This window comes from Schistocerca nitens, chromosome 5 (assembly GCF_023898315.1).
Source record: "Schistocerca nitens isolate TAMUIC-IGC-003100 chromosome 5, iqSchNite1.1, whole genome shotgun sequence".
Lineage (NCBI taxonomy): Eukaryota > Metazoa > Arthropoda > Insecta > Orthoptera > Acrididae > Schistocerca > Schistocerca nitens.
In genome coordinates this window covers 28,058,093-28,084,433 of record NC_064618.1, presented here as the reverse complement: position 1 = coordinate 28,084,433, position 26,341 = coordinate 28,058,093, and the positions used below count along the sequence as shown (strand labels likewise).

The window sequence follows — 26,341 nt, the reverse complement described above, 5'->3', positions numbered from 1 at the left end:
AACAATTTTTGCTTTAAGAAGATGGGAAAATATGAATATACGGAAGTGTTTACTGTTGAAGACTGCCACCCCCAATGCTGTCCAGGAGGGAGTACCTAACAAAGACACTGAGGCTCTCGCTCGTGAACATACACTGCCCAATCGACTACTACTAGCCACCAGAGGCTGGGGAAATCAGCAATACTTCCGAGTCCCTCGCACACAGTTGATATGGCCACACATCTAGGTTAGGTTCCTTTTCTTCCGTCTATTCTGGACAACTGCATGTACTTCATATCTTCATTTACCTTAAAATCTAATACTAGTTTCTGTGACACTCCAGTTTCCAGGAACTTTTAATTACAATGTGTGTGTGTGTGTGGGTGTGTCTGTGTGTGCGCGCGCGCGCCCGTTTGTGTGTGTGTGTGTGTGTGTGTGTGTATTGTGTTCTGCTAATGAAACAGTAAGTATTGTTCCATGTCTAAGATATATGGTTCACCTTCATTAGCAATTAGCAATTCCACTGTATCACAGAAAAGAAAAAGAAATGGAAAATCCATCACGGAATAACGACAATATTAATGAAAGGATACATTCCTCGCAGACGGGCACAGCAAAAAGACTGTTACACAAATAACTTTCAGTCAAAAGGCCTTCTTCAAACATAGAAAACTCACACATTCAAGCAAGCACAATTCACACAAACATGACAACTACTGAGGCCATTCGGCAAAAACTGTGCCTGATAGGAGAAGCAATCTGAGCGGTGGGGGCAAGGAGGAGACTGGGACATGGAGGGGTGATAGCAGGGAAGGGGGGGGGGGAAATGTGTAGTGCTGCTTGTGGAGCATGCAGGGATGTGATGGGGCAGGGTAGCTGCACTTGCGAGGTTTGAGGGGGTGGAGACAGAACATGAGAGAACAGAAGGGGGAAAGGAGGTAGAGGTGTGGGCATTGGTCTAATAGAAGGCTGTGTATTGCTGGACTGGGAGCAGGAAAGGGAATAAAGGGTGACAGACAGGGACTGGTGAAGTTACAGGAATGTAGCGTATACTGCAGGGAGAGTTCCCATCTGCACAATTTAGAACAGCTTCTGTGTAGAGAGGATCCACATGCCACAGACAGTGAATCAGTAATTAAAGTGGAGCACATTGTGTTGAGCAACATGTTCAGCAACTCTGTGATCTAGCTGTCTCTTGGCCACAGCTTTCCAGTGGCTATTCATGCAGACAGACAGCTTGCTGCATGTCAAGTCCATGTAATATGACACAATGGTTGAAACTTAGTTTGTAGTTGACATAACTGCTTTCAAAGGTAGCTCTACCTTCGACAGGATAGTTGACACTTAGGGCAGACTTGAGGAGGTGATGATGGGATGACGTATGGGATAGGTCTTGCATCTAGCTCTATCACACAGTTATGAGTCATGAGGCAAAGGGTTGAGAGCAGGGTAGGGTAGGGTTGAACAAGGATATTGTATACGTTGGGTGGTGGAATAAAACTGTGGAACGGGTGGTCAAGTGGTAAGAGTGGGAGGAGAATGGTAAGATGGCAAGCCACTTTACAAACACACCTTAAAAAGAGATTTATTGATAGTCTCTTCAAAACTTTAAACACTTGAGCAGAGATAGTCAGTTCAGAACCGGGGGATTAACAACAGCATTTAACCTGTAGGTCGAAGCGGTTTATGGGCCACAATACTGGCATTTGTTTTACAAATGGTAGGTCCTGCTGGTGTTTCTCTTTACATTAGTCCATGTCTTGGGCCTTCTGGTTAGAATAACTTATAATACCTGTAACATAAACCTATTAGCACTGGACATAGACGAGAAGTCACAGCGCTTAATCAAAATGTTTCATAATGGCAGCAAACATACGTAACCTCACGCACACAAACACAGAAAGTTTGCAGTGAAGTAATTGCAAGTGTTAGAATTATCCCTTGGCATTAAACACCACAAACCCATTTCATTTTAACCTTTCAATTTAGATGTCTGTGAATTAAGGCATTAGATGACTGCTCCCTGTCATATCAACTTAACAAACCAACAATCTGAATGACTTCAAGACACATCAAGTAAGAAGAACGAGAAGAGACAAGGTCAGCCCAGTTATTATAAACAATTCAGTGATCATCCACCCAGATAATCTCTACATAATGTTTGAGTAAAAGGAATTCCCTTTAAAGCACAAAATATCTACAGTACTGTAAAACGACAACAACAACAGCACATGATAGTTCTTTAAATATGAATACCTTGCTAAATTACAGCCAACTGAAGGTAAGACATTTCTTAATGAGTGAAATAAACTTGAACAGTAAAACGTGGGCAAATTACTAACATCAAATCGCTTTGACCAAAAAGCTGTTTCCGAACATACGCTCAGTAGTGCAATTAGGTCACAGAACAGTACATAATAGCATAGCTGTACTTGTACTGCGGTGGTGCTGGTTGCTCTCTCACTATCCTTTAAACAATCAGTGCACCTACCAGGTGAGGTAGGTAAATACTGCTATGGTAGATACTGGTTTAGCCGACAAAAACAGCGTTGAACAAAATTCAACTAAATACCTACCAGGCAAAGGTCACATAACTCCAGTGCATAGGTAGTAACTAAAAGTTACGTCGCTTGAAAAAATGTCAAAAATTTCCTTTTAGTTGATGTATTGTCTTTAAAACAAGAAAAATGGCTACCAAGTCCATATTTAACATCCCGACATCAATTATGGCTCAAATGGCTCTGAGCACCATGGGACTCAACATCTGAGGTCATCAGTCCCCTAGAACTTAGAACTACTTAAACCTAACTAACCTAAGGACATCACACACATCCATGCCCGAGGCAGGATTCGAAACTGCGACCATAGCACTCCCGCGGTTCCGGACTGCAGCATCTAGAACCGCACGGCCACCGATGGCCGGCTAATTTCGGTCAGCGAAAGCCTCAGTGAGACCCTTGATAAATTTGGAGAGGGACTCATCATCACCGAAAATGTGTTGGCGACTGGTGACTAGGCTGTATGTAATGAGCGGCAACTGTTGAAGTGAAGGTATCGCTTATAGTTGGTAGGTTAGATATGGATGGAGGTACTTACGTAGCCATCTTTGAGGAGGAGGTCAACATTTAGGAACTTGGCTTTTCAGGTTGAGGAGGACCAGATTAAGTGAATGAGGGAGAAGGTGTTGAGTTTCTGGAGGAATGTGGATGGGATGTCCTCACCCTTGGCCCAGATCATGAAAATATCATCAACAAATCTGAACCAGGAGAGAGGTTTGGGATTCTGGGTAGTTAGTAAGGGCTCCTCTACTTGAAACATGATCAGGTTGGAACAGGATGGGACCATAGAGGTGGCCATTACTGTTGGATTTGTTCATAGATAATGCCTCCAAAGGTGAAGGAATTGCAGGTGAGTATGTTGTAGGTCATGGTGTCCAGGAAGGAAGTAGTAGGTTTAGAGTCAGTTGGTCATTGGGAAAGGTAGTGCCCAATGTTCGCAATACCATGGACATTAGGGATATCAGTATACAGGGATATAGAGCATCAATAGTAACAAGTAGATTACCATGTGCTAAAGGAAAAGGAACTGTGGACACTGGTGGAGGAAATGGTTAGTGTCTTTGATATTGGAGGGTAAGTAACAGGTAATAGGCTGAACATGTTGGTATATGAGAGCAGAGATTCTCTCAGTGGCAGCACAGTAACTGGCCACAGTGGTGTATCCTGTTGGTTGAATTTATAGTCTTTACGAAGAATGTACAAGGTAGGAGGGCGAGGAGTGGTACGAGTGAGCCATTGTCACCCGGTGGAATTATTAGGGTAGGGTCAATTTTTAAGTGGTGAAGTGTGTTTTTCTCTGCAGATGGAACGTTAGCTTCCATACTGGCTGAAGGAATGATGGTGAGACAAGATTTCAGGTTAAGAAATTCTGTAAGAGAGGGAGTTGTGTCATCATCAGATGGAGGAGTGAACTGAGTCAGAGGGGTTCATCTCATTTCACTTCTACATCCAACAGTGATCCAACTCCCACTGCCACCAAATAACCCCCTCTTAAAAGTCCAGAACTTCTTACCTGAAACCTTGCCTCACCATCATTCTCCAAATCCTTCAATATGGAGAGTAACCTGACATCTGCAGAAAAAAAACGTAATCCATCACCTAAAAATTGATCCTGGCCTTATAATTCTACCTGCTGAAAACGCTCCAGCGCTATGATTTTGAACCACAGTGATTATGTGGCAGAAGCACCAGCTATCAGATTCATCCATCTACATACCCTTCCACAATGACCTCATTCCAAAAATATAATGGGACCTCCAGTCTGACCCCAAATCATTGCCTATCCAAGGATCTTTTCCATGAATCTACCTCTTTCCTCACCCCTACCATTCCCTGCACTTCTACCTTGCATATGCTTCATAAAGTCCATAAACCAGACCATGTAGGATGCCGCATTGTAGACAGTTACTGTGCCACCACTGTGAGAACCACTGCTCTCATGGAACAACACGTTATCCTGTAACTCAACCTCTTACATCAAAGACATCAACCATTTCCTCCACTGATTGTCCACAGTTCCTGTTCCTTTACCACAAGGCATCTTGCTTGTCACTATTGATACCACCTCCCAGTGCACTAACATCCCAAAAGCTCAAGGCCTTGCCATTAGCCCATGGCCTCCCAATGCCCAAGAGACCCCAAGCCTATGACCTACCTTCCTTGTTTCAATTACCAACGTACCCTCACCCAAAATTACTTCACATCTGAAGGCATCACCTACAAACAAACCCATGGTACAGCATTGAGCACACACATGGCACCATCCTAGGCAAAACTTTTCATGGGCCATCTAGAGGAATCCTTCCTAATCATCCAGATCCCCAATCCCTCACCTGGTTCAGATTCTTTGATGATATTTTCCTGACACCATACCCACACTCGTCCAGAATCATATCCTCTGCCCCATTCTCCTCAACCCAACAACCCACTTTCCTCCATGTTGACCTCCACCTGAAAGACAGCTACATCAGTATCTCCATCCATGTCACATCTACCAGCCACAAGCAACACTTCTTCCATATTGTCAGCTGCCACCTACTCCATTCCAAGATGTCCCTTCCATATGGCCTAGTCACCCATGGACATGAAATCAGTAGTGATGAGTGGTCCCTCTGCAGATACACCAAGGGTTTCACTGAGACCTTCACAGACTGAAATTACCCTTCCTGATTTGTATGGTAAAATATCTCTCATACCTTGTCACTTCACTTACCTACTATCTCCCACATTTCCACTGTCCAGCCACAAAGGAGCTCTCACCTCATGCGATCTGTGCCACTCAGGATTGGAGCAACTGAATCACATTCTCCACCAGGGTTTCAACTGTCTCTCACCATGTCCAGAAATGAGGAATAACCTACCCACTATTCTTTCCACCCCTCCTACAATGGTATTCAACCACCTAACCTACACAATATCCTTGTCCATCCCTATTGCACCCCTGCTCCCAACTCCTTTCCTCATGGTGCATAGCTCTGTAAGAGACGTAGTTGTGAGACCCGTCCCATACAGCAGCCCACCGTCTCCTATTCAAGTCTGGTCATAAGTGTCACCTATCCTGTCGAATGTGGAGCTACCATCGAATGCAGTCATGTCAAACACAAACAAAGTTACAATCACTGTGTTACATGAGCATGACAACCAGCAAGCTGTCTGTCTGCATGAATGGACACTGACAGACTGTGGCCAAGAGACAGCTGGACCACAGAGTTGTTGAACATGTTGCCCAACACATTGTGTTTCACTTCAGTGACTACTTCACTGCCCATGGCATTTGTATGCATTGTACCAACAGCAGCTCTTCTGAATTGTGCAGATGGGAACCCTTCCTGCAGTACATCCTACATTCCTGGAATGTCACTAGCCTCAGCCTTCGCTACATACTGCATTCCCTGCTCCCACTCCAGCACTACACAGCCTTCTATTCCACCAAGGCATGCACTAGTCTCTCTCTTTTTCCTCTCCTCTACTTCTCCACTTTCCTGCTCCTTCCCCTCCTCTAACCTCCACCTGACAACAGGTGGCAGCCCCACCCTGGCTCCACCACAACCCTGCATGTTTCCACAAGCATCACTATACCCTCCCTTTCCTAGCCTCCTCGTTACCCCGACCACCCAGATTGCTTCTCTCATAAGGCATAGCTGATTGCAGTCTCGCCTCAGTGCACAGAGACAGTGGTCATTGGTGTACGAGTTGTGCTTGCATAAATTTGCGTGTGTGTTTTCTGTTTTAGAAGATGGCCTTTAGGCTGAAAGCTTACATGTACAGCAGTCTTTCTGTTGTGCCTGTATGCAACTCAGCTTCTCCTCTGTATGGTAAGAAGCAATGTATCGTTTTCCCAATACCGGCCAAAAGAAAAGAAATATACACTAGCATTACTTAATTGGACTAAATTACAGTGGTCTGTGTTGCTTTCATGCCTTCAAGACTCGTCCCATAGGACCTTCTTAACTATAGCAGAGGCACAAGTAGGGAATCGTTATTAGTGTTCAAAAGGATCACTAATGGATGCCCACATGGTTCGATTTGCAGATTTTCTGAAACATCACCATTCAATACACAAGGAGCAGGTCTTCGTAGTCCTCATTATATTGTGATGTCCACCATCACACTTTCTTTGGCCACTGGCTATCATCCATTCTTTCAAGTAGTCCATACCATTTTAAATGCTTCTTCACTATGATGAAAATTATTGGTTTTTCGACACTCATAGTCTCTCTCATATTACTATTTGTGTGATGTCGTCCAAAAATTGCGGTGCCACACCAATGTGTATCAATACCACAGACATTAGCGATGTCTCTCTGAAATCTGCAACGCTGTATGGAAGAGGCTGAAAAAGATTCTTCTGCTCTTATATTAATATGACTTATGCCTAAACCATCTTTTCATTATCTTTAAAGCATTTTGTTAACATAAGTCTATCAGCCTATTCCCGTTGTCATTTAACGCATTTACGCCACACTGATCGACAATGGAGTCATTAGTTCTCCACCCAGTAGGTGCACTCAAGAGCCCAATAACTAAAGTTTCTTTTCGATCACTTATCTCCTCCGGTGATTCCGTCACTTGTGCGTAACATTTCATCTTACGCCTGCATTTGACGCATAGATTTCGACGATTACGACTGATTGCCCTAATAATTCCACTAGCACGTGCAGGATTCTTTCACCAATATGATCCCAGGATTTTATATTTTTCTTGCATTTTTTCCGTAATGCTATGAAGACCGTCTTCTCTTTTGGCACTGCACTGTAAATATGCATATAACCATTGCGTTCTTCTCTACCTTTGCCTCGTTTCTTCGTTTCTGTTAAGGCTACTATGTCCATATCATCCTTTTTTATTTTACGAAATATTTCCTCACCTTTAGTGGCAATCCCAGGGACCTTCCATTTACCTAGATTAACTGTCTTTCTCTGTGCGAAATTTTGTTTTCCAGAAAGACAAACCAGTTCACCTGAGGGTGTTTTAAAGGGAAACATGGCCATGGCATTTTTTACAGGTGATGGGGTGCAGACCTAACGCCCCAATGCCAGCCTGGAGAATCGGGCAATCTTTACTCGCGGTTTTCTTCCATTAGAACGACTGCCTGTCTAGGCTCAGTCCTCACGCAAAATGTATGTTGCCAGCGGTAGAGTCCTCCTGTTGTCAGCTTCAAAAGTCGGTTCTCAGCACTGTTCCTCGAGAAGAACATCGTCTTCCCTCCAGGGATTCCCATTTGAACTATCTAGTGAGTGTAATCTGACTACTGAAGAAGAAAAATTACTCCCAATGCAAAGTGACTATCACGATAAATTTAAATAATTAGCCTATCAGTTTGATGTCAATGACTTGACGCATGGTGGGTGGAGTTGATGACTAGGGCATCAACGATATGATTCTTCACTTGGCGATTTTTTCGTTGCCGCGATATCTTTTAATGACATTTGAGTCTCTCGCCTACACAGAGGTATTACCGAATTTATGAAGTGATACGTAGTATAAACCCTATATTTACAATTTCTGTGTGCTGCTACCTTAAGAGAGAGTCCGAAAGTGAGGAGGCGTCCTGTGACAGTGGCGGATCTCAGCGCTCTGAGGCACAAATGAGTTTCAAATTCTAGTCCTGTGATGCATGTCGTGACAGATAAGGAAAGATATTTTTCTACCTGATGAAAGAATACTTGGAGGGAATATAGCCCATGCCATAGTCCTGTACAGGATTTCACAACAAGTAACGATACTTTAGCGATGTGAAAACGTGTGTCTCGTCCAATCTCTTCTACCTCTAATAATAACTCGTTCAAATAGGACCAATCTACATTTCGTGTGAGAAATTCGAGGTGTGTGGTCAACAACATCACTGCCTCTGATTGGGTAAAGTGGGTTTTTTAAACTGGGTGGTCTACATTGGGGTATAATTGTTTAGACTACTGTATTCATCCAAGCTGCAGCTGCTCGTTTCTCAGTGCACTGTGGCTGCCTGCAGCGGCGGTCACGAGGAGTCAGCAACTGGAAGTAACGGATTAGCACAGCCTGGGTCGGGTGCAAAGAGTGCACCGACCTGTCTGACTTTGCACACAGCAGTGAAGGCTGGCGAAGTGACCAGTGTGCTGGGTGAACCCGACAGAAGCGGACGTGTGTGTGTTGCATGAAACGAGATTCAAAGTGATTAATATTTGTGCTGAATTCCTACCACTCCAATCATCCACGCATGCCCTCCACCGCGGCGGTGGTACAGTCTGTCATACATGTGCATCCACGACTGCAGCTGCGGCTACGGCTGTGGCTGTAGTTTCCTCTGGTCCTTGAACGCCAGTGATGTACGAGGGCACGGGCGTGCTGTTTGTGGACGTCTGCGAGGCGAGTGTGCGACATCTACCCACGGCAACTGCGGCTAGGAGCTGGGTCGTGGTTCAAGTGTGTCTCGTTTAATTCTTGTCAATACATCGCAGTAGACTGTCTTGCAGTGGTATTTGCTGTCGTCTCTATCCAAATGGTGGTTACTACACAGCATTTCATTCCAGTCCCAAATGATTACACTTATTACATATTGGGGAACAGGGGTGGACAGTTGAGTCATGATGTCTACCCAAGTGGGGAAACCTTGTCTCCTGCAAACTGGTTAACTAAGGAATAAATATCATTATATTAATGACTTTGATTTGAATTTTGTGCCATTAGCTCCTTCCACTCCATCAGAGAGTGAGACTTTTCGCTACCAATTCTTTTCTGGGAGGGTGGTGAGGGGTGGGGGCGATGGGTAGGGGGGATGGAACGTTCTCTGGTGGTGGCACTGTGTACTAGTTCAGTCGATCCCTGCATGTCAAGATGAGTACACACAAAATAAATTTTCCAATAAGACGACACCTCCAATTGGCAACAGTGTAATTACGTACTTACGACATGAAGCTGTTGGATGTGAGCTTTTACCACGAAATAAAAGTGAGATCCAGCCCCTGCAAACTGAATTTTATTAAAAAAAAACAGTATATCCTATAGTATACACTACTGGCCATTAAAATCGCTACACCAAGAAGAAATGCAACTGATAAACGGGTATTCATTGGACAAATATATTATACTAGAACTGACATGTGATTACATTTTCACGCAGTTTGGGTCCATAGATCCTGAGAAATCAGTACCCAGAACAACCACCTCTGGCCATAATAACGGCCTTGATAAGCCTGGGCATTGATTCAAACAGGGCTTGGATGCCTTGTACAGGTACAGCTGCCCATGCAGCTTCAACACGATACCACAGTTCATCAAGAGTAGTGACTGGCGTATTGTGATGAGCTAGTTGCTCAGCCACCATTGACCAGACGTTTCCAATTGGTGAGAGATCTGGAGAATGTGCTGGCCAGGGAAGCAGTCGAAGATTTTCTGTATCCAGAAAGGCCCATACAGGATCTGCAATATGCGGTCGTGCATCATCCTGCTGAAATGTAAGGTTTCGCAGGGATCGAATGCAGGGTAGAGCCACGGGTCGTAACACTTCTGAAATGTAACGTCCACTGTTCAAAGAGCCGTCAATGCGAACAGGAGATGATCGAGACGCGTAACCAGTGGCACCCCGTACCATAACGCCGGGTGATACGCCAATATGGTGATGACAAATACACGCTTCCAATGTGCGTTCACTGCAATGTCGCCAAACATGGATGCGACCATCATTATGCTGTGAACAGAACCTGGATTCATCCGAAAAAATTACGTTTTGCCATTCGTGCACCCAGGTTCGTCATTGAGTACACCATCGCAGGCGCGCCTGTCCGTGATGCAGCATCAAGGGTAACCGCAGCCATGGTCTCCGAGCTGATAGTCCATGCTGCTGCAAACGTCATCAAAGAGTTCGAGCATATGGTTGTTGTCTTTCAAATGTCCCCATCTGTTGACTCGGGGATCGAGAAGTGGCTACATGTTCTGTTACAGCCATGTGGATAAGATGCCTGTCATCTTGACTGCTAGTGATACCAGGCCGTTGGGATCCAGCAAGGCGTTCCGTATTACCCTTCTGAACCCACCGATTCCATATTCTGCTAACAGTCATTGGATCTCGACCAACGCCAGCAGCAATGTCGCGATACAATAAACCGCAATCGTGATACTATAAACCGCAATCGCGATAGGCTACAATCCTACCTTTATCAGAGTCGGAAATGGGATGGTACACATTTCTCCTCCTTACACGAGGCATCACAACAACGTTTCACTAGGCAACGTCGGTCAACTGCTGTTTGTGTATGAGGAATCGGTTGGAAACTATCCTCATGTCAGCACGTTGTAGGTGTCGCCACCAGCGCCAACCTGTTTGAATGCTCTGAAAAGCTAATCATTTGCATATCACAGCATCTTCTTCCTGTCGGTTAAATTTCGTGTGTGTAGCACATCATCTTCGTGGTGTAGCAATTTTAATGGCCAGTAGTGTATAATTGAATTTCTTGTTGTGAGATCCTTCGTCTCTAGCATGAACTGAGTCCTTTCCCCGCCAATTTCCAGATTTGGGAGGGGAGGGGAAGGAGTGGAGGAGCTCCCACAAGGGGAATTTAATTAATTATTGATTTAATTAATTATTCAATCAAACTGATATCAAAAGTGTCCTTTTATCGGTGAGGGGAGTTCCCAGAGAGGTGGGGGAGGGGGGACGAGTAAGAGGGGAAAGGGGATGGTTGAGCAACAGGTTAATGACCTGTCAGTGAAAAGAGAACGGTAGGTTTGATTCTTAATGTATACATGCTCCTGAATGTAGGCAACCCGCACTAACAAAATTCACTGATTTGCTTGCTGCCCTACTACTTACAGGGTCTTCATGACTGATGTCACTCTAATCGAGTTAGCTCACAGGCACCTAATTCGTGGGGAAGCATGGTTTTCAGGGAGGAGATAGTGAAATTTTGGCACATTTGAAAGATTTAACGGTCAAATACTGACATGAGTTTCTCATTTGTGGGTAGAGGACGTGAAGTGTTTCATATACAAGACGCCGATATGTTCTACAGGACCTGGTTGCCTGTTTGACTGAAGTTGCAACCATTGTTGGTGAAACACCTGGTTGTCATGTAGGTATTAGACATGCAGATGCGAATTGTGCATTAGTGTAAACATACGACATTTTTCTGCAAGATCTCTAAAGAATATTCATCACACGGCAGTCTGAACAGAATCTCCGAACATCACTTCGTGGACACCTAGCGGGGAAACGGTGAGTTGTTTGTCATACACATTAAGTGTTTACTTTCGTGCACGCTAACCGCTCTAAAATTTTGTACGCAGTGTTTTACAGCCTACATATTGTGCAGTTATAGTGTATCTATAGTGCATATGAACTTTCCTAAAGCTAGTCAAAAAACATTGCTGGTTGGAAACATAGAGTTACATTACAAAAGTTGTTTCTTTCCACAGGTACTGCTCTGCCAAGGGGAAGAACAAGCTATTGAGTTGATAACATGTCAGGGTAACTACGGATGCGTTCGTGGGGAATGCGTCGAAGGCGAATCGGACTGCGAGGCGGAAAACGACCCCATCACGTGTACAGGCGTGGGGCTCTTCCCTGACCCTTACGACTGTACCAAGTTCCACATCTGCAAGTCGGAGGGAAACTCTTCTGTGAGATACTGCGACGACGGCTGGGCTTACAACCCACTTACAGGCGCGTGCAGGTAAGGTATAACAGTTTCCCCGCTGAAACGGAATTCCCAATACTAACGTCGTCTTTTCACGCAGTTTGAGACAGCTACCACAGGCCCCCTAAGATATACTATCTGGAACGAGGAAGTATATACAGCTAAGTAAGGAAGAAATTTTTAACGTTATAGCTGCCGAGTTATGATACCGTCGTTATTTTTAACTAAACTATACACTTTTCTGTACTCTGTGGCCTTGGAAGAACTCTTCACAGAGGACTTCAAAGATATAACATGTCGATCAGGCAGTTTCAAGATACCGCCACAAACAACTATCCTTCTGTTAAGAGAAAAAGTCTCACAAATCTCTGCCCTGTTGTATCGAATGGAAGCAATCACACGAATCTCGTACAGTTCGAGTGTTTATTATTATCAGTCATATCAAGTGCTCAAAGTCTTGACCGCGGGCAATCATATAAGCTAAAAAGGCATTTCAGAAACGTTGAATTTTGTTCAAATGTGTGTGAAATCTTACGGGACTTAACTGCAAAGGTCATCAGTCCTTAAGCTTACACACTACTTAACCTAAATTATCCTAAGGACAAACACACACACACACACACACACACACACACACACACACACACACACATGCCCGAGAGAGGACTCGAACTGTGATGTCACCGCCAGACACCACACTTGCTAGGTGGTAGCCTTTAAATCGGCCGCGGTCCGTTAGTATACGTCGGATCCGCATGTCGTCACTATCAGTGATTGCAGACCGAGCGCCGCCACACGGCAGGTCGAGTCTAGAGAGACTCCCTAGCACTCGCCCCAGTTGTACAGCCGACTTTGCTAGCGATGGTTCACTGTCTACATAAGCTCTTATTTGCAGAGACGACAGTTTACCATAGCCTTCAGCTACGTCATTTGCTACGACCTAGCAAGGCGCCATATTCAGTTACTATAATGTATTCTGAACAGATAATATTGTGAATCATGTACCGTCTAGAGCGACGTTTATCATTAATGGATTAAAGTTAAGTATCAAACTAATTACGTCCGCTTTCTGAATTCTAATTCCTTGTCATGTTCCAGACCTCACGTCAGTACAGTTCTTCCCTCCTCACGCCAGCCTGCGTGAGCTAAAACGCGTGCATTTAGGCCTCTACTCGTAACACGGTGTTGGCTCTTCTGCCAACACAACACGAACCTCCGCCGGGACCAGCCGCACAGTCCATGACTGCAGCGCCTTGGACCGCTCGGCTAATCGCGCGCGGCCGTTGAATTTTATTTGGATCTATAACACAACAGTTCCACATTCAACGGCATTTCACGTTTCGTGTCTCATCTGAGTTTCCTTGTAAGCCTGTTGTTTCATTTAACTCACAGGTGGAAGTCCAAAAGGGCTACGTCTGGTAAGCAGGTTATCTGCGGGCTTCTGAGACAGCCCAGACCTTACGCATGAGATTACACTAATAAAGATTTCCACTCTCAGGTCTCAGGTTACACATTGGGGTCTCTAGGTGCCCCCGATTCCCTGCCCCGTTGGGGAGCCGCTGGGAGTTTACCGAGGTCACCCAGGAGAACCCTCCATCCACATGTCGTAGGGAATTGTGCTAATTACGTAGGTTGGTACTTAAATAGTGGCAACACTGCTGTGGAGATACTATGCAATGGAATCTACAATTGTTTCTGATAGCACACGTTGTTGACATACCTACCTCACCTCCGAGCAAATGGACTCGGCCGTCCCACGTCATCGGTGAGAGCGCACAATCGAGGGAAACACAGTCACTTGTGAGCGAGCGGTCTGACGTAACGGCGTCACTATGTTTTCGAGACGGGAACTTCTCGAAAAATGGAAGTAGGAGTAATCCGCTCAATTACAGGCCTATATCGCTAACGTCGATTTGCAGTACGTTTTTGGAACATATACTGTGTTCGAACATCGTGAAGTACCTCGAAGAAAACGATTTATTGATACACAGTCAGCACGCATTCAGAAAATACCGTTCTTGTGAGACACAACCAGAAAATACCGTTCTTGTGAAACACAACTAGCTCTTCATACTCATGAATTAATGAGTGCTATTGACAGGCGATGTTAAATTGATTCCGTATTTTAAGATTTGCAGAAGGCTTTCGACAGCGTTCCTCACAAGCGTCTCCTAACAAAACTGTGTGGCTCTGGAATATCGCCTCAGTTCTGCGACTGGATACATGATTTCCTGTCAGGAAGGTCACAGTTCGTAGTAATAGACGGAGAGTCATTGAGTAAAACAGAAGTAATATCCAGCGTTCCCCAAGGAAGTGTTATAGGCCCTCTATTGTTCCTGATCTATATTGACGACATAGAAAGCAATCTGAGTAGCCATCTTAGATCGTTTGCAGTTGATGCTGTCATTTACCGTCTTGTAAAGTCATCAGATAACCTAAACGAATTGCAAAATGATTTAGATAAGATATCTGTATGATGCGAAAAGTGGCAATTGACCCTGAGTAAAGAAAAGTGTGAAGTTATTCACAGGAGTACTAAAAGAAATCCGCTAAATTTCGATTACGTGATAAGCCACACAAATCTTAAGGCTGTAAATTCGACTAAATACTTAGGGATTAGAATTACAAGTAACCTAAATTGGTACGATAACATAGACAATGTTGAGGGTAGAGCAAATCAAAGACTGCAATTCATTGGCAGAACACTTAGAAGTTGCAACTGATCTACTAAAGAGACTGCCTACACCATGCTTGTTCGCCCTACTCTTGAGCATTGCTGTGCACTGTGTGATCCGCATCAGGTGAGACTGACGGATAACATCGAAAAAGTTCAAAGAAGGGCAGCTCGTTTTGTATTATCGCGAAATAGCTGAGACAGTGCCACAGACATGATATTTGAATTGGAGTGGCAATCATTAGGCCTAAAACAAAGGCGTTTTTCGTTGCGACGCGATCTTCTCATGAAACAATGACCAATTTTCTCCTCCGATTGCGAAAACATTCTGTTGGCACCCGCCTACATAGGGAGCAATGATCATCACGATAAAATAAGAGATCAGGGCTCACACAGAAAAAAAATTAAGAACTCGTTTTTCCCGCGCGCCGTTCGAGAGTGGAACGGTAGATAGACAGCTTGAACGTGGTTCATTGAACAACCTCCCAGGCACTTTATGTGAATATCGGAGTAATCACGTAGCTGTAGATGTAGATGGAGACACAAAATGCTTAAGCTTAACCATTATTACGTTCTTGCCATAAACTTTACTTAAATATGTACAAAACATTATGTACAAAACAACAGAATTTCATAAAAGCAGTTCTTCCGGTTTTCAGAAAAGTTATGAATATTATTATTATTATTATTATTACTTACATTGGCTGTAGTTGTATAAATATGTTGGTAAGTATCACCGTCGTACAGCAGGTGCTATTAATTTCGCACTCTCATATTTATCTGAATTTAGAAATTTGTGAACACCCTGAGTGTACACCAACGAGCCGCCACTGCCCATAAGAAGAACTCTTTGTGGAGAGTAACCACAAATACCGATTCAGCAACGGCTGAAACAGTCGTACAATTAAGGTGTGGCCATCTGGTCGCCTACAGAAGGAGCACACCCCCCCCCCCCCCCAACCACCTCTCAGGCCGTAGGGGCGAGGGGGGAGAGGGGGGGGGGGAGGGACCGACAGCTCGCCACAGCGGGTTAACTTTGCTGATTGTTGAAAGCACCAAGCACTTTCCTCACCTTCCCCTTTCTCTCTGAACCAGGGTGAAACAATATCCCCCCCACACACACACCAAAAGTTGCGTTTATGCGTGTACGACACCATCTTCAGCTAGGCAGCACTCCCACGTTGAAAGAAGACAATTATAATTACCATATCTAAACAAAAAAAGCCAGCTATGTTGTTAATATACGCAACATTACTAGAGGTCACTTTTATTAACTACGGGAAAATCGGAGTATAGCTATCGCTATTAACGTAATTTCGAATGATCTCTAGACTTCCAAATACACAGCCTGGACAACTAGCACTTTGCAGTATTTAAAAAAATTAATGTTCCAAAAACTTACCTATGCATTAATAATGAGGAACATCGCACATGTATGTACGGTTTTAACAGTGGAAAGCCAAGAAATAACCACTAACCTACAACAACAAGGTATTTACTCAAATAAACCCTGCAGTAGTATTAGTTAGTGGCGATGCTAGAGTACTCATAAATACAATTCTGCAATATTACTGACCGTAGATGAGATCCACCAGCGCTCCCAGACAGAATAGAAGGACATGTAACTCTCGCAATAACAGTGTCCAGTCACTATGTAAGTAGGCTGTTTAGGTTTTTACATTGGTAACGCCACGTAGCGCTCTGTATGAAAATCACTGGCTGTGCTGTGTGCAGTCTGTGCCTGGTTGGCATTGTTGTAATACTCGCCATTGTAGCGTTGGGCAGTTGGCTGTTAACAGCGCATAGCGTTGTGCAGTTGGAGGTGAGCCGCCAGCAGTGGTGGATGTGGGGAGAGAGAGTTTTGAGAGCGGATGATCTGGACGTGTGTCCATTGACTGGATGTCATGAACTGATATATATATATATATATATATATATATATATATATATATATATATATATATATATATTATGACTTTTGAACACTATTAAGGTAAATACATTGTTTGTTCTCTATCAAAATCTTTCATTTGCTAACTATGCCTATCAGTAGCTAGTGCCTTCAGTAGTTTGAATCTTTTATTTAGCTGGCAGTAGTGGCGCTCGCTGTATTGCAGTAGTTCGACTAACGAAGATTTTTGTGAGGTAAGTGATTTGTGAAAGGTATAGGTTAATGTTAGTCAGGGCTATTCTTTTGTAGGGATTATTGAAAGTCAGATTTCGTTGCGCTAAAAATATTGTGTATCAGCTTAGTGTTGATCAGAATAAGTAAAGAGAGTAATGTCTGAGTACGTTCAGTTTTGCTCAGCTGTTTGAAAAGCAAATAATGTAAGAGGTTTATCAGCACAGTCATTTCATTAATTTTTCTAAGGGGACGTTTCAGCTACGTTGTTGTTGTTGTGGTCTTCAGTCCTGAGACTGGTTTGATGCAGCTCTCCATGCTAATCTATCCTGTGCAAGCTCCTTCATCTCCCAGTACCTACTGCAACCTACATCCTTCTGAATCTGCTTAGTGTATTCATCTCTTGGTCTCCCTCTACGATTTTTACCCTCTACAGTGCCCTCCAATGCTAAATTTGTGATCCCTTATGTCTCAGGACATGTCCTACCAACCGATTCCTTCTTCTAGTCAAGTTGTGCCACAAACTTCTCTTCTCCCCAATCCTATTCAATACCTCCTCATTAGTTATGTGATCTTCCCATCTAATCTTCAACATTCTTCTGTAGCACCACATTTCAAAAGCTTCTATTCTCTTCTTGTCCAAACTATTTATTGTCCATGTTTCACTTCCATACATGGCTACACTCCATACAAATACTTTCAGAAACGACTTCCTGACACTTAAATCTATACTCGATGTTAACAAATTTCTCTTCTTCAGAAACGCGTTCCTTGCAATTGCCAGTTTACATTTTATATCCTCTCTACTTCGACCATCATCAGTTATTTTGCTCCCCAAATAGCAAAACTCCTTTACTACTTTAAGTGTCTCATTTCCTAATCTAATTCCCTCAGCATCACCTGACTTAATTCGACTACATTCCATTATCCTCGTTTTGCTTCTGTTGATGTTCATCTTATATCCTCCCTTCAAGACATTGTCCATTCCGTTCAACTGCTCTTCCAAGTCCTTTGCTGTCTCTGACAGAATTACAATCTCATCGGCGAACCTCAAAGTTTTAATTTCTTCTCCATGGATTTTAATACCTACTCCGAATTTTTCTTTTGTTTCCTTCACTGCTTGCTCAATATACAGATTGAATAACATCGGGGAGAGGCTACAACCCTGTCTCACTCCCTTCCCAACCACTGCTTCCCTTTCATGTCACTCAACTCTTATAACTGCCATCTGCAACTACTGAAAAGGCTGCTGCCCCTCTTCAGGAACCACACGTTTGTCTGGCCTCTCAACAGATACCCCTCCGTTGTGGTTGAACCTATGGTACGGCTATCTGTATCGTTGAGGCACGCAAGCCTCCCCACCGACGGCAAGGTCCATTGGTTATGGGGGGGGGGGGGGGTTGTCCTTAGTTTAGTTAGATTTAAGTAGTTGTAAGTATAGAGGACTGATGACCTCTGATGTTAAGTCCCATAGTGCTTAGTCATTTGAACTATTTGAATAGATGCGGAAATAAGGCGAAGTATACAGGTCCTCGGCACACACAAATGAGATTCAGCGAAGGCCACAGTGAAACAAAAACAAACTATATCCACATATACAGTCGGTCAAAGAACCACAGAGGCCACGGCACTTCTCTCACGATATGAGAAACTCTCTAGTTGCATTTTTTGCCTAGCGCTGTACTACACGAATAGTGTCTTTGGTTGGAAGCACCAGAATTTCTCTTTGATGTGACACAATCCAGCAAAGTGGAGGTGGCTTAGCAGCGTGTTTATCCGTGGCGGCGTCTTATTTTTTATGCGTGCAGTACCTTTGGTTGCAAATCGATTATGCTATGACGTCATTAATATGAAATGACACTATTTGTATCATCGTGTTCATTTCTAACACTATGGCGCCAGCCACACTAGTACCCAACTGATGGTTTGGCAGTGATAAATAAATTGGGCCCGTGCTGCATTGTGATTGTATGAGAGCATCATGACGTCGACAGGTCGCGGAGGCGTTAGGGTGGATATTGCATAATTGGATAAAACGCAACAATTGACGGAAATAGAGTACTCAGATATTTGCCTGTTTGTGATCTCTGCTGGCGCCTCGAATGACGAAATATTAAACTGTTGTTATCAAATAACCATAGCCTAGGCCTCACTAATTGACGTAACTTGACGTAATTTGTTATTAAAAAGTAGACACGGCCTACAGACCTTCCAGAGTGCCCCAGCTACAAATACGGAAAACTGTGTAGCAATAAGGAAGAAATACGGTAAAGACGTTTTATTGATTGTTATTAACAAATACAATCAAGTGGTGTGACTTAATGTAATTTGTTATTAACAAATAGCACGTGATGACCCTGTGCTTCCACTCAAGTACCCCATTTACAAAGCGTGATATGGGGGTGGAAGGGGTGCCCTTGTCTTATTGGTCTACTGAGTCTCCCGCCATTTTATTGTGCTCCCATTGGCTGAGGGGGAGAGGAAGGTCTTTCACGCCAATTTTATGTTACAAAACCACTATTGAGTTACGTTATAGCCTTGAATATAAATCAAACAATTGCGTAAGATGTGTTGGGGTTTCTCTGGGTGAGCATGATTAATTCCTGATGATGGTTCTCCGGCGAGGGGGAGGGGGGGATAAGTGGTGGGAGGGCACCAAGGAGCCCAAGTGCGTAACCTGACATTGGCAGTCCTTATCACTGTAATCTGATGCTAAAGATCAAGGTCATGTCATGAGAGCGCTGGTAACGTACTCCTGTGAGCGTGCGGGCCTTTTTGTGTTTCCAAGACGAACAAGCCAAAGATATACTGTAGAAATGTCCTGTGCAGAAGGTCTATAATTATCTGTTTGGAATGGGAGGAACAGTCTTGTTGCTACCATATGCGCAGTAGGATATCTCCCACCAAGTACAGCTGCGTGTGTATTAGGTTCTGCAGATCTTTGTGGCCCTTTTAAGCTCCCATCAGTGAAACGGGGTCCAATGTCGATATTCTTGAACAGCATATTGACGTTTTGACGGGCCCAGATCCTTGTTTATCCACGGTGTCGTTGCTATTTCTGAACTTTCTTACCGCAGTGAGCTGCTCTGAGCGACTGCCCGACCTACAGCGGCGTGTTCTTTGGTTCAGTGTGAAAAGACTCTTTAAAAGACGGGCTGTGCTATGCGTAGAAGCAGGATGTAAAAATGTTACTGTCTCACAATTGGAAAGAGGATTCATTCCGTCAGGCCCCACTGATGCTTCATAAGATCTTGCAGTGGGACTCTTTTACAGCATCGTGAGAGGCAAGGTAGATTTCCGTGTGAAATGACTGTGAAACATTTTAATCTGACGCATTAGGTCCATAGCAAGGATCACCAAGGCATACGTCCCACAATGCGAACATTGTCTGCAAAACATAGATTTACTGTTTGAATAAAATTAAAAGCAAGGTCCGCGTTGGCCGTACTTTTGATGATTTATTAACAGAAAAATCGGTTTTCGATCACATAATGATCATCTTCAGTGCTGGAAGTTAGAAATATTTTCATAGCGATCAGTGAATAAGAAACAAAAGACCACAAATACACCTGAGTATAAACCAAATGTTGGTAAGAACATACCTTTAGCGTACAAATTAAACCTCGTAGGCACTGATGTCTAGTTATTAGCAGTAACAGAAGCAGTGAAACGATCACAATAACTGAAGCCGCTGTTTAGATTAACCTACACAGCAGACCTCGGTGTGACAGGGGCTTGGAACGCCCTCTATGTGACATGTGTCACGTGAAGACTTAACATTACTTTATTTGGCAGGAGATTACCACAAAATACCAAATATGCACTTGCAAATCATTAATTGAATCAAACGCATAGCAAAAAGGAAGGGGGAAATGCATATCTCGCCAACATACACTGGCGTGTTATTTTCAAAACAACTTAAAAAACATGCAAGAATAAAAATCAACAGGTAAAGTTATGAGGTGGAGTCGCCAATCAATAATTTTTCTTTGAGCCATCAGACATCTGACATTTTTTATGATATTGGCCACCAATACCTCTCATGTGCCATCCTCTTCACCTTATATTCTGTACTCATTAGCGTGTTGATTCTATTCAACAGATCCTACGATACTTGTTCACGTTCGATGTGGATAGCAACGTCATAAGCGCATCTTACCATAGATATCCTTTCCCCAAGAATTATAATCCTACTCTTGAAAATTTCTTTTATTTCTGTCATTGTTTCTTCGATGTATAGATTTAGGGGCGGAGGCAGCATCCCTGTCTTAGCCCCTTTTTAATCTGAGCAGTTCAATATTGGTCTTCTAGTTTTATTGTTCCCTCTTCGCTCTTGTACATACTGTGAAGTTTTCTCGTCTTTGCCTATAGGTCAGGGGACGTCCATTAAGTACGTGAGAGGGTCTCTTTAAACTTTGACCCCTACTGGCATGCACTTTCAGCTATTGGGATAGTCTTACGGAAGCAGTTAATATTAAATTAGCAAGTAACCTTATAAATAGAGATGGAGGTTTTTGTTCAAATTCTTCATGGAATCCTGCTCTCTCGCTTGTCAAAATAACAGAGGAACTGACTCAATGCTGCCTCACCGATTGATTATTAATTTCACTATCGATAACTTCTTATGTCGGTCACCTTTGTGATGGCGCTAGTGTTTCCACTGTGTGTGTTTGTGTGTGTGTGTTATGTTTCGGGAGGTCCTCTGTTGTACAAAATAACATCAGTTCTGCAGGCGTTGCAGAATACTGCAACCGACTCACTGAGAAGCACACAGGGATTTCGACCGGTGCACCATCCGAATGATTCCTAACAGTTGCGCTGCACTTGTTCCAAATCCGGGAATCCCGGACATGCACACGTGTAAGGCATTCAGTTCAAAGGCGATAAATATTGGTGGGCTCTTAAATATACCTAATGTCTACGCTCGGGATTAATTACACAAAACAAAATGTTGTTGTTGTTGTTGTGGTCTTCAGTCCTGAGACTGGTTTTATGACGCTCTCCATGCTATTCTATCCCGTGGAAGCGTCTTCATCTCCCAGTACCTACTGCAACCTACATCCTTCTGAATCTGTTGGTCTCCCTCTACGATTTTTAGCCTCCACGCTGCCCTCCAACGCTAAATTTGTGATCCCTTGATGCCTCAGAACACGTCCTACCAACCGATCCCTTCTTCTAGTCAAGTTGTGCCACAAACACCTCTTCTCCCCAATTCTTTTGAATACCTCCTCATTAGTTATGTGATCTACCCATGTAAACCTCAGCACTCTTCTGTAGCACCACATTTCGAAAGCTTCTATTCTCTTCTTGTCCAAACTATTTATCGTCCATGTTTCACTTCCATACATGGCTACACTCCATACAAATACTTTCAGAAACGACTTCCTGACACTTAAATCTATACTCGATGTTAAAAGATATCTCTTCTTCAGAAACACTTTCCTTGCCATTGCCAGTCTACATTTTATATCCTCTCTACTTCGACCATCATTAGTTATTTTTCTCCCCAAATAACAAAACTCACTTAATACTTTAAGCGTCTCATTTCCTAACCTATTTCCCTCAGCATCACCCGATTTAATTCGACTACATTCCATTATCCTCGTTTTGTTGATGTCCATCTTATATCCTCCTTTCAAGACACTGTCCATTCCGTTCAGTTCAACTGCTCTTCCAGGTCCTTTGCTGTCTCTGACGGAATTACAATGTCATCGGCAAACCTCATATTTTTTATTTCTTCTCCATGGATTTTAATACCTACTCCGAATTTTGTTATCTGCTATGATAATGTATATGCTCTGAACTAAAAAGTTGAAGTGAGATTTTCTTTGTCGCCCTTCCTCCGCCCCCCCCCCCCCACCTTTATATGAGATTTTGCAGTACACCTCTCCGCCCCCCCTCCTCTCCCCCCTCCCCCCCAGTCATCATTCTGAACTCATGCAATTAATGGACGTATGGTTACTTCTATTTTTCTCAAAATGTCGAAGATGTTGCACCATTTCACACTGTCGAACGCTTTCCCCAAGTCGACAAAGCCTATGGATGTGTCTTCATTTTTCTTCAGGTTTCTTCCATTATCAAGTCCAACATCATGGATGCTTCTCTGATGCCTCTGTCTTTGCTAAAGTCAATCACATAGTTACCTAACTGAACCTCAATTTTCTTTTCCATTCTTCTGTGTTTTATTGTTGCCCTCAGGTTGGAGGCATGAGCTGTTGAAATGATCATGCTACAGTTCTCCTACTTACCTGGCCTTGCTATGTTCGGAATTGTGTGGGCGATACTTTCCCGATGTGGTGGTATGCCGCTACTCTTATAGATTCTACACACTACGTGAATATTCGTTTGGTTACCACTTCCCCCAATGATTTTCAGGTCATGGGACCTGAATATGTATCTAGAAGATTTGTGTCATTAGTGTCAAAATATGAGAGAGACATACACTCCTGGAAATTGAAATAAGAACACCGTGAATTCATTGTCCCAGGAAGGGGAAACTTTATTGACACCTTCCTGGGGTCAGATACATCACATGATCACACTGACAGAACCACAGGCACATAGACACAGGCAACAGAGCATGCACAATGTCGGCACTAGTACAGTGTATATCCACCTTTCGCAGCAATGCAGGCTGCTATTCTCCCATGGAGACGATCGTAGAGATGCTGGATGCAGTCCTGTGGAACGGCTTGCCATGCCATTTCCACCTGGCGCCTCAGTTGGACCAGCGTTCGTGCTGGACGTGCAGACCGCGTGAGACGACGCTTCATCCAGTCCCAAACATGCTCAATGGGGGACAGATCCGGAGATCTTGCTGGCCAGGGTAGTTGACTTACACCTTCTAGAGCACGTTGGGTGGCACGGGATACATGCGGACGTGCATTGTCCTGTTGGAACAGCAAGTTCCCTTGCCGGTCTAGGAATGGTAGAACGATGGGTTCGATGACGGTTTGGATGTACCGTGCACTATTTAGTGTCCCCTCGACGATCACCAGTGGTGTACGGCCAGTGTAGGAGATCGCTCCCCACACCATGATGCCGGGTGTTGGCCCTGTGTGCCTCGGTCGTATGCAGTCCTGATTGTGGCGCTCACCTGCACGGCGCCAAACACGCATACGACCATCATTGGCACCAAGGCAGAAGCGACTCTCATCGCTGAAGACGACACGTCTCCATTCGTCCCTCCATTCACGCCTGTTGCGACACCACTGGAGGCGGGCTGCACGATGTTGGGGCGTGAGCGGAAGACGGCCTAACGGTGTGCGGGACCGTAGCCCAGCTTCATGGAGACGGTTGCGAATGGTCCTCGCCGATACCCCAGGAGCAACAGTGTCCCTAATTTGCTGGGAAGTGGCGGTGCGGTCCCCTACGGCACTGCGTAGGATCCTACGGTCTTGGCGTGCATCCGTGCGTCGCTGCGGTCCGGTCCCAGGTCGACGGGCACGTGCACCTTCCGCCGACCACTGGCGACAACATCGATGTACTGTGGAGACCTCACGCCCCACGTGTTGAGCAATTCGGCGGTACGTCCACCCGGCCTCCCGCATGCCCACTATACGCCCTCGCTCAAAGTCCGTCAACTGCACATACGGTTCACGTCCACGCTGTCGCGGCATGCTATCAGTGTTAAAGACTGCGATGGAGCTCCGTATGCCACGGCAAACTGGCTGACACTGACGGCGGCGGTGCACAAATGCTGCGCAGCTAGCGCCATTCGACGGCCAACACCGCGGTTCCTGGTGTGTCCGCTGTGCCGTGCGTGTGATCATTGCTTGTACAGCCGTCTCGCAGTGTCCGGAGCAAGTATGGTGGGTCTGACACACCGGTGTCAATGTGTTCTTTTTTCCATTTCCAGGAGTGTATTATGAATTGATTGAGTATTTGCGCAATAATGTTGTAGAAATTGATCAAGTGCAGCAATGGATCAATTCCTGTATACTTCCCATTTCAAAGCACGAAAGTGTTGCTGCTGTACGTGTAAAAGCAGTGGAGTCTGAATTTACTGAAGGAATGCCCGTGTATGTAATCGCACCTGTAGGCCTGAATATGACACAGGCTTAATTCAAACCACGTTAAAAACAGTTACCTGTATATTTCTGTAAATTTCTGTGCGTAAATAAAAAATGTCCTATGATTTCTTTTTATTTGTTTTGATCCTACAATAACTATAATCGTGAAAGGAGCAAATAATATAACACAGGTAAAGCAATAACTCATGTTTTATTATCAGAAGCAATACATGTTTTTAATGTGAGAGATTGTAAAATGCCGGATGATTTTATTTACATAACAGTAATTGATCAACTATACAATATTTACAGCAGCAGGGATACATCACACTAAGAGTGAGGAGGATGATTTTATTTATTTACATGGCCCGAAGACTACTTGCTGCACTATATGATGGGATTCATCATCAGCAAACCGGCACTCTCTATAGAGTTCGATCATAAGTACGTATGAGCCCGCGCGATGCACATCCTTAGTCTGCCTCTGTGTCTCACCTACATCTACATGGTATGCATACACCTTCGATCTCAGCCCTGAGCCCTACAATCTGCACAATCTGTGAGCCATTCCCCTTGTCTTTCATCAGGCCAAGAATCTTCCTGCTCTGAGGTGTTTGCCATAAGGATTATCTGCCGCATATCCAGACGTGTCGAATTCCTTGGAACTGCAACTAATTACTTCATACTTTCTCTCACGCAGTAGATGAAACTGTCCAATCTACATCAAGAAAATTTACACCAATCAAATGTTGTTTTCCAAACTTGCTGTGGGGTCAGTAGACGCTGAGTTTGGACAAATCCAGAACACACACCGATATAGACAGGCTTCATTAACTCTACTGAAGCCTCAGCCATTTCCACAGTGGCTAGTTCTTCACTGAAAATTGTGGCCTACTTAAAAATTTGGCCTGATTACGTAATTTCGTACGCCATAATGCACATCCCAACAGTGAAGTGAATAAATATCGCAGCTGTTTCTAACATTCTCCATTGTTTTGTCGAAAACAGAATTATTCATTAATTCACAAAAATCACACATCACAAGTGTCCTTTGTTTCGTGTTTACATCAATGTACCCTTTCAACAGGGAATGCTGTTTCAAGAAGATGCCACACGTGATTGTAAGAAGTCTCATCCCCAACCTGAAACACTGCCAGAGGATTCTACATTGCATCTCCGCTTATTCCCCAGCGTCATCATCAGCTTGGGGAAGGAAACATTTTTCGGGACGCAGCAGCAAGGCACTGTTCTCATTTAGCAAATCGATGTGATACTCCAACTCTATCTCAAGGACATATCCCCTATCAACATCATCAGGCACAATGACGATGTTATCCTTCAGTCACATAATTTCATCTTCTTACAGCTATCGGAACCCTGCAGAT

General features: G+C 44.1%; 1 protein-coding gene across 3 annotated transcripts in view; it reads left to right on the top strand.

The window, feature by feature from the left end:
- The window catches only part of LOC126260801 (uncharacterized), a 386,456-nt gene that overhangs the window by 283,329 nt on the left and 76,786 nt on the right, over positions 1 to 26,341 (top strand). Inside the window, exon 3 of one of the 3 annotated variants that reach the window (XM_049958162.1) lies at positions 11,928 to 12,184. The exons of the other annotated variants lie outside the window; for them this stretch is intronic. Within the exon in view, the coding sequence (XP_049814119.1) occupies positions 11,928 to 12,184 (257 nt within the window). The remainder of the gene's footprint in view (positions 1 to 11,927; positions 12,185 to 26,341) is intronic. 3 annotated transcript variants of the gene reach the window in all.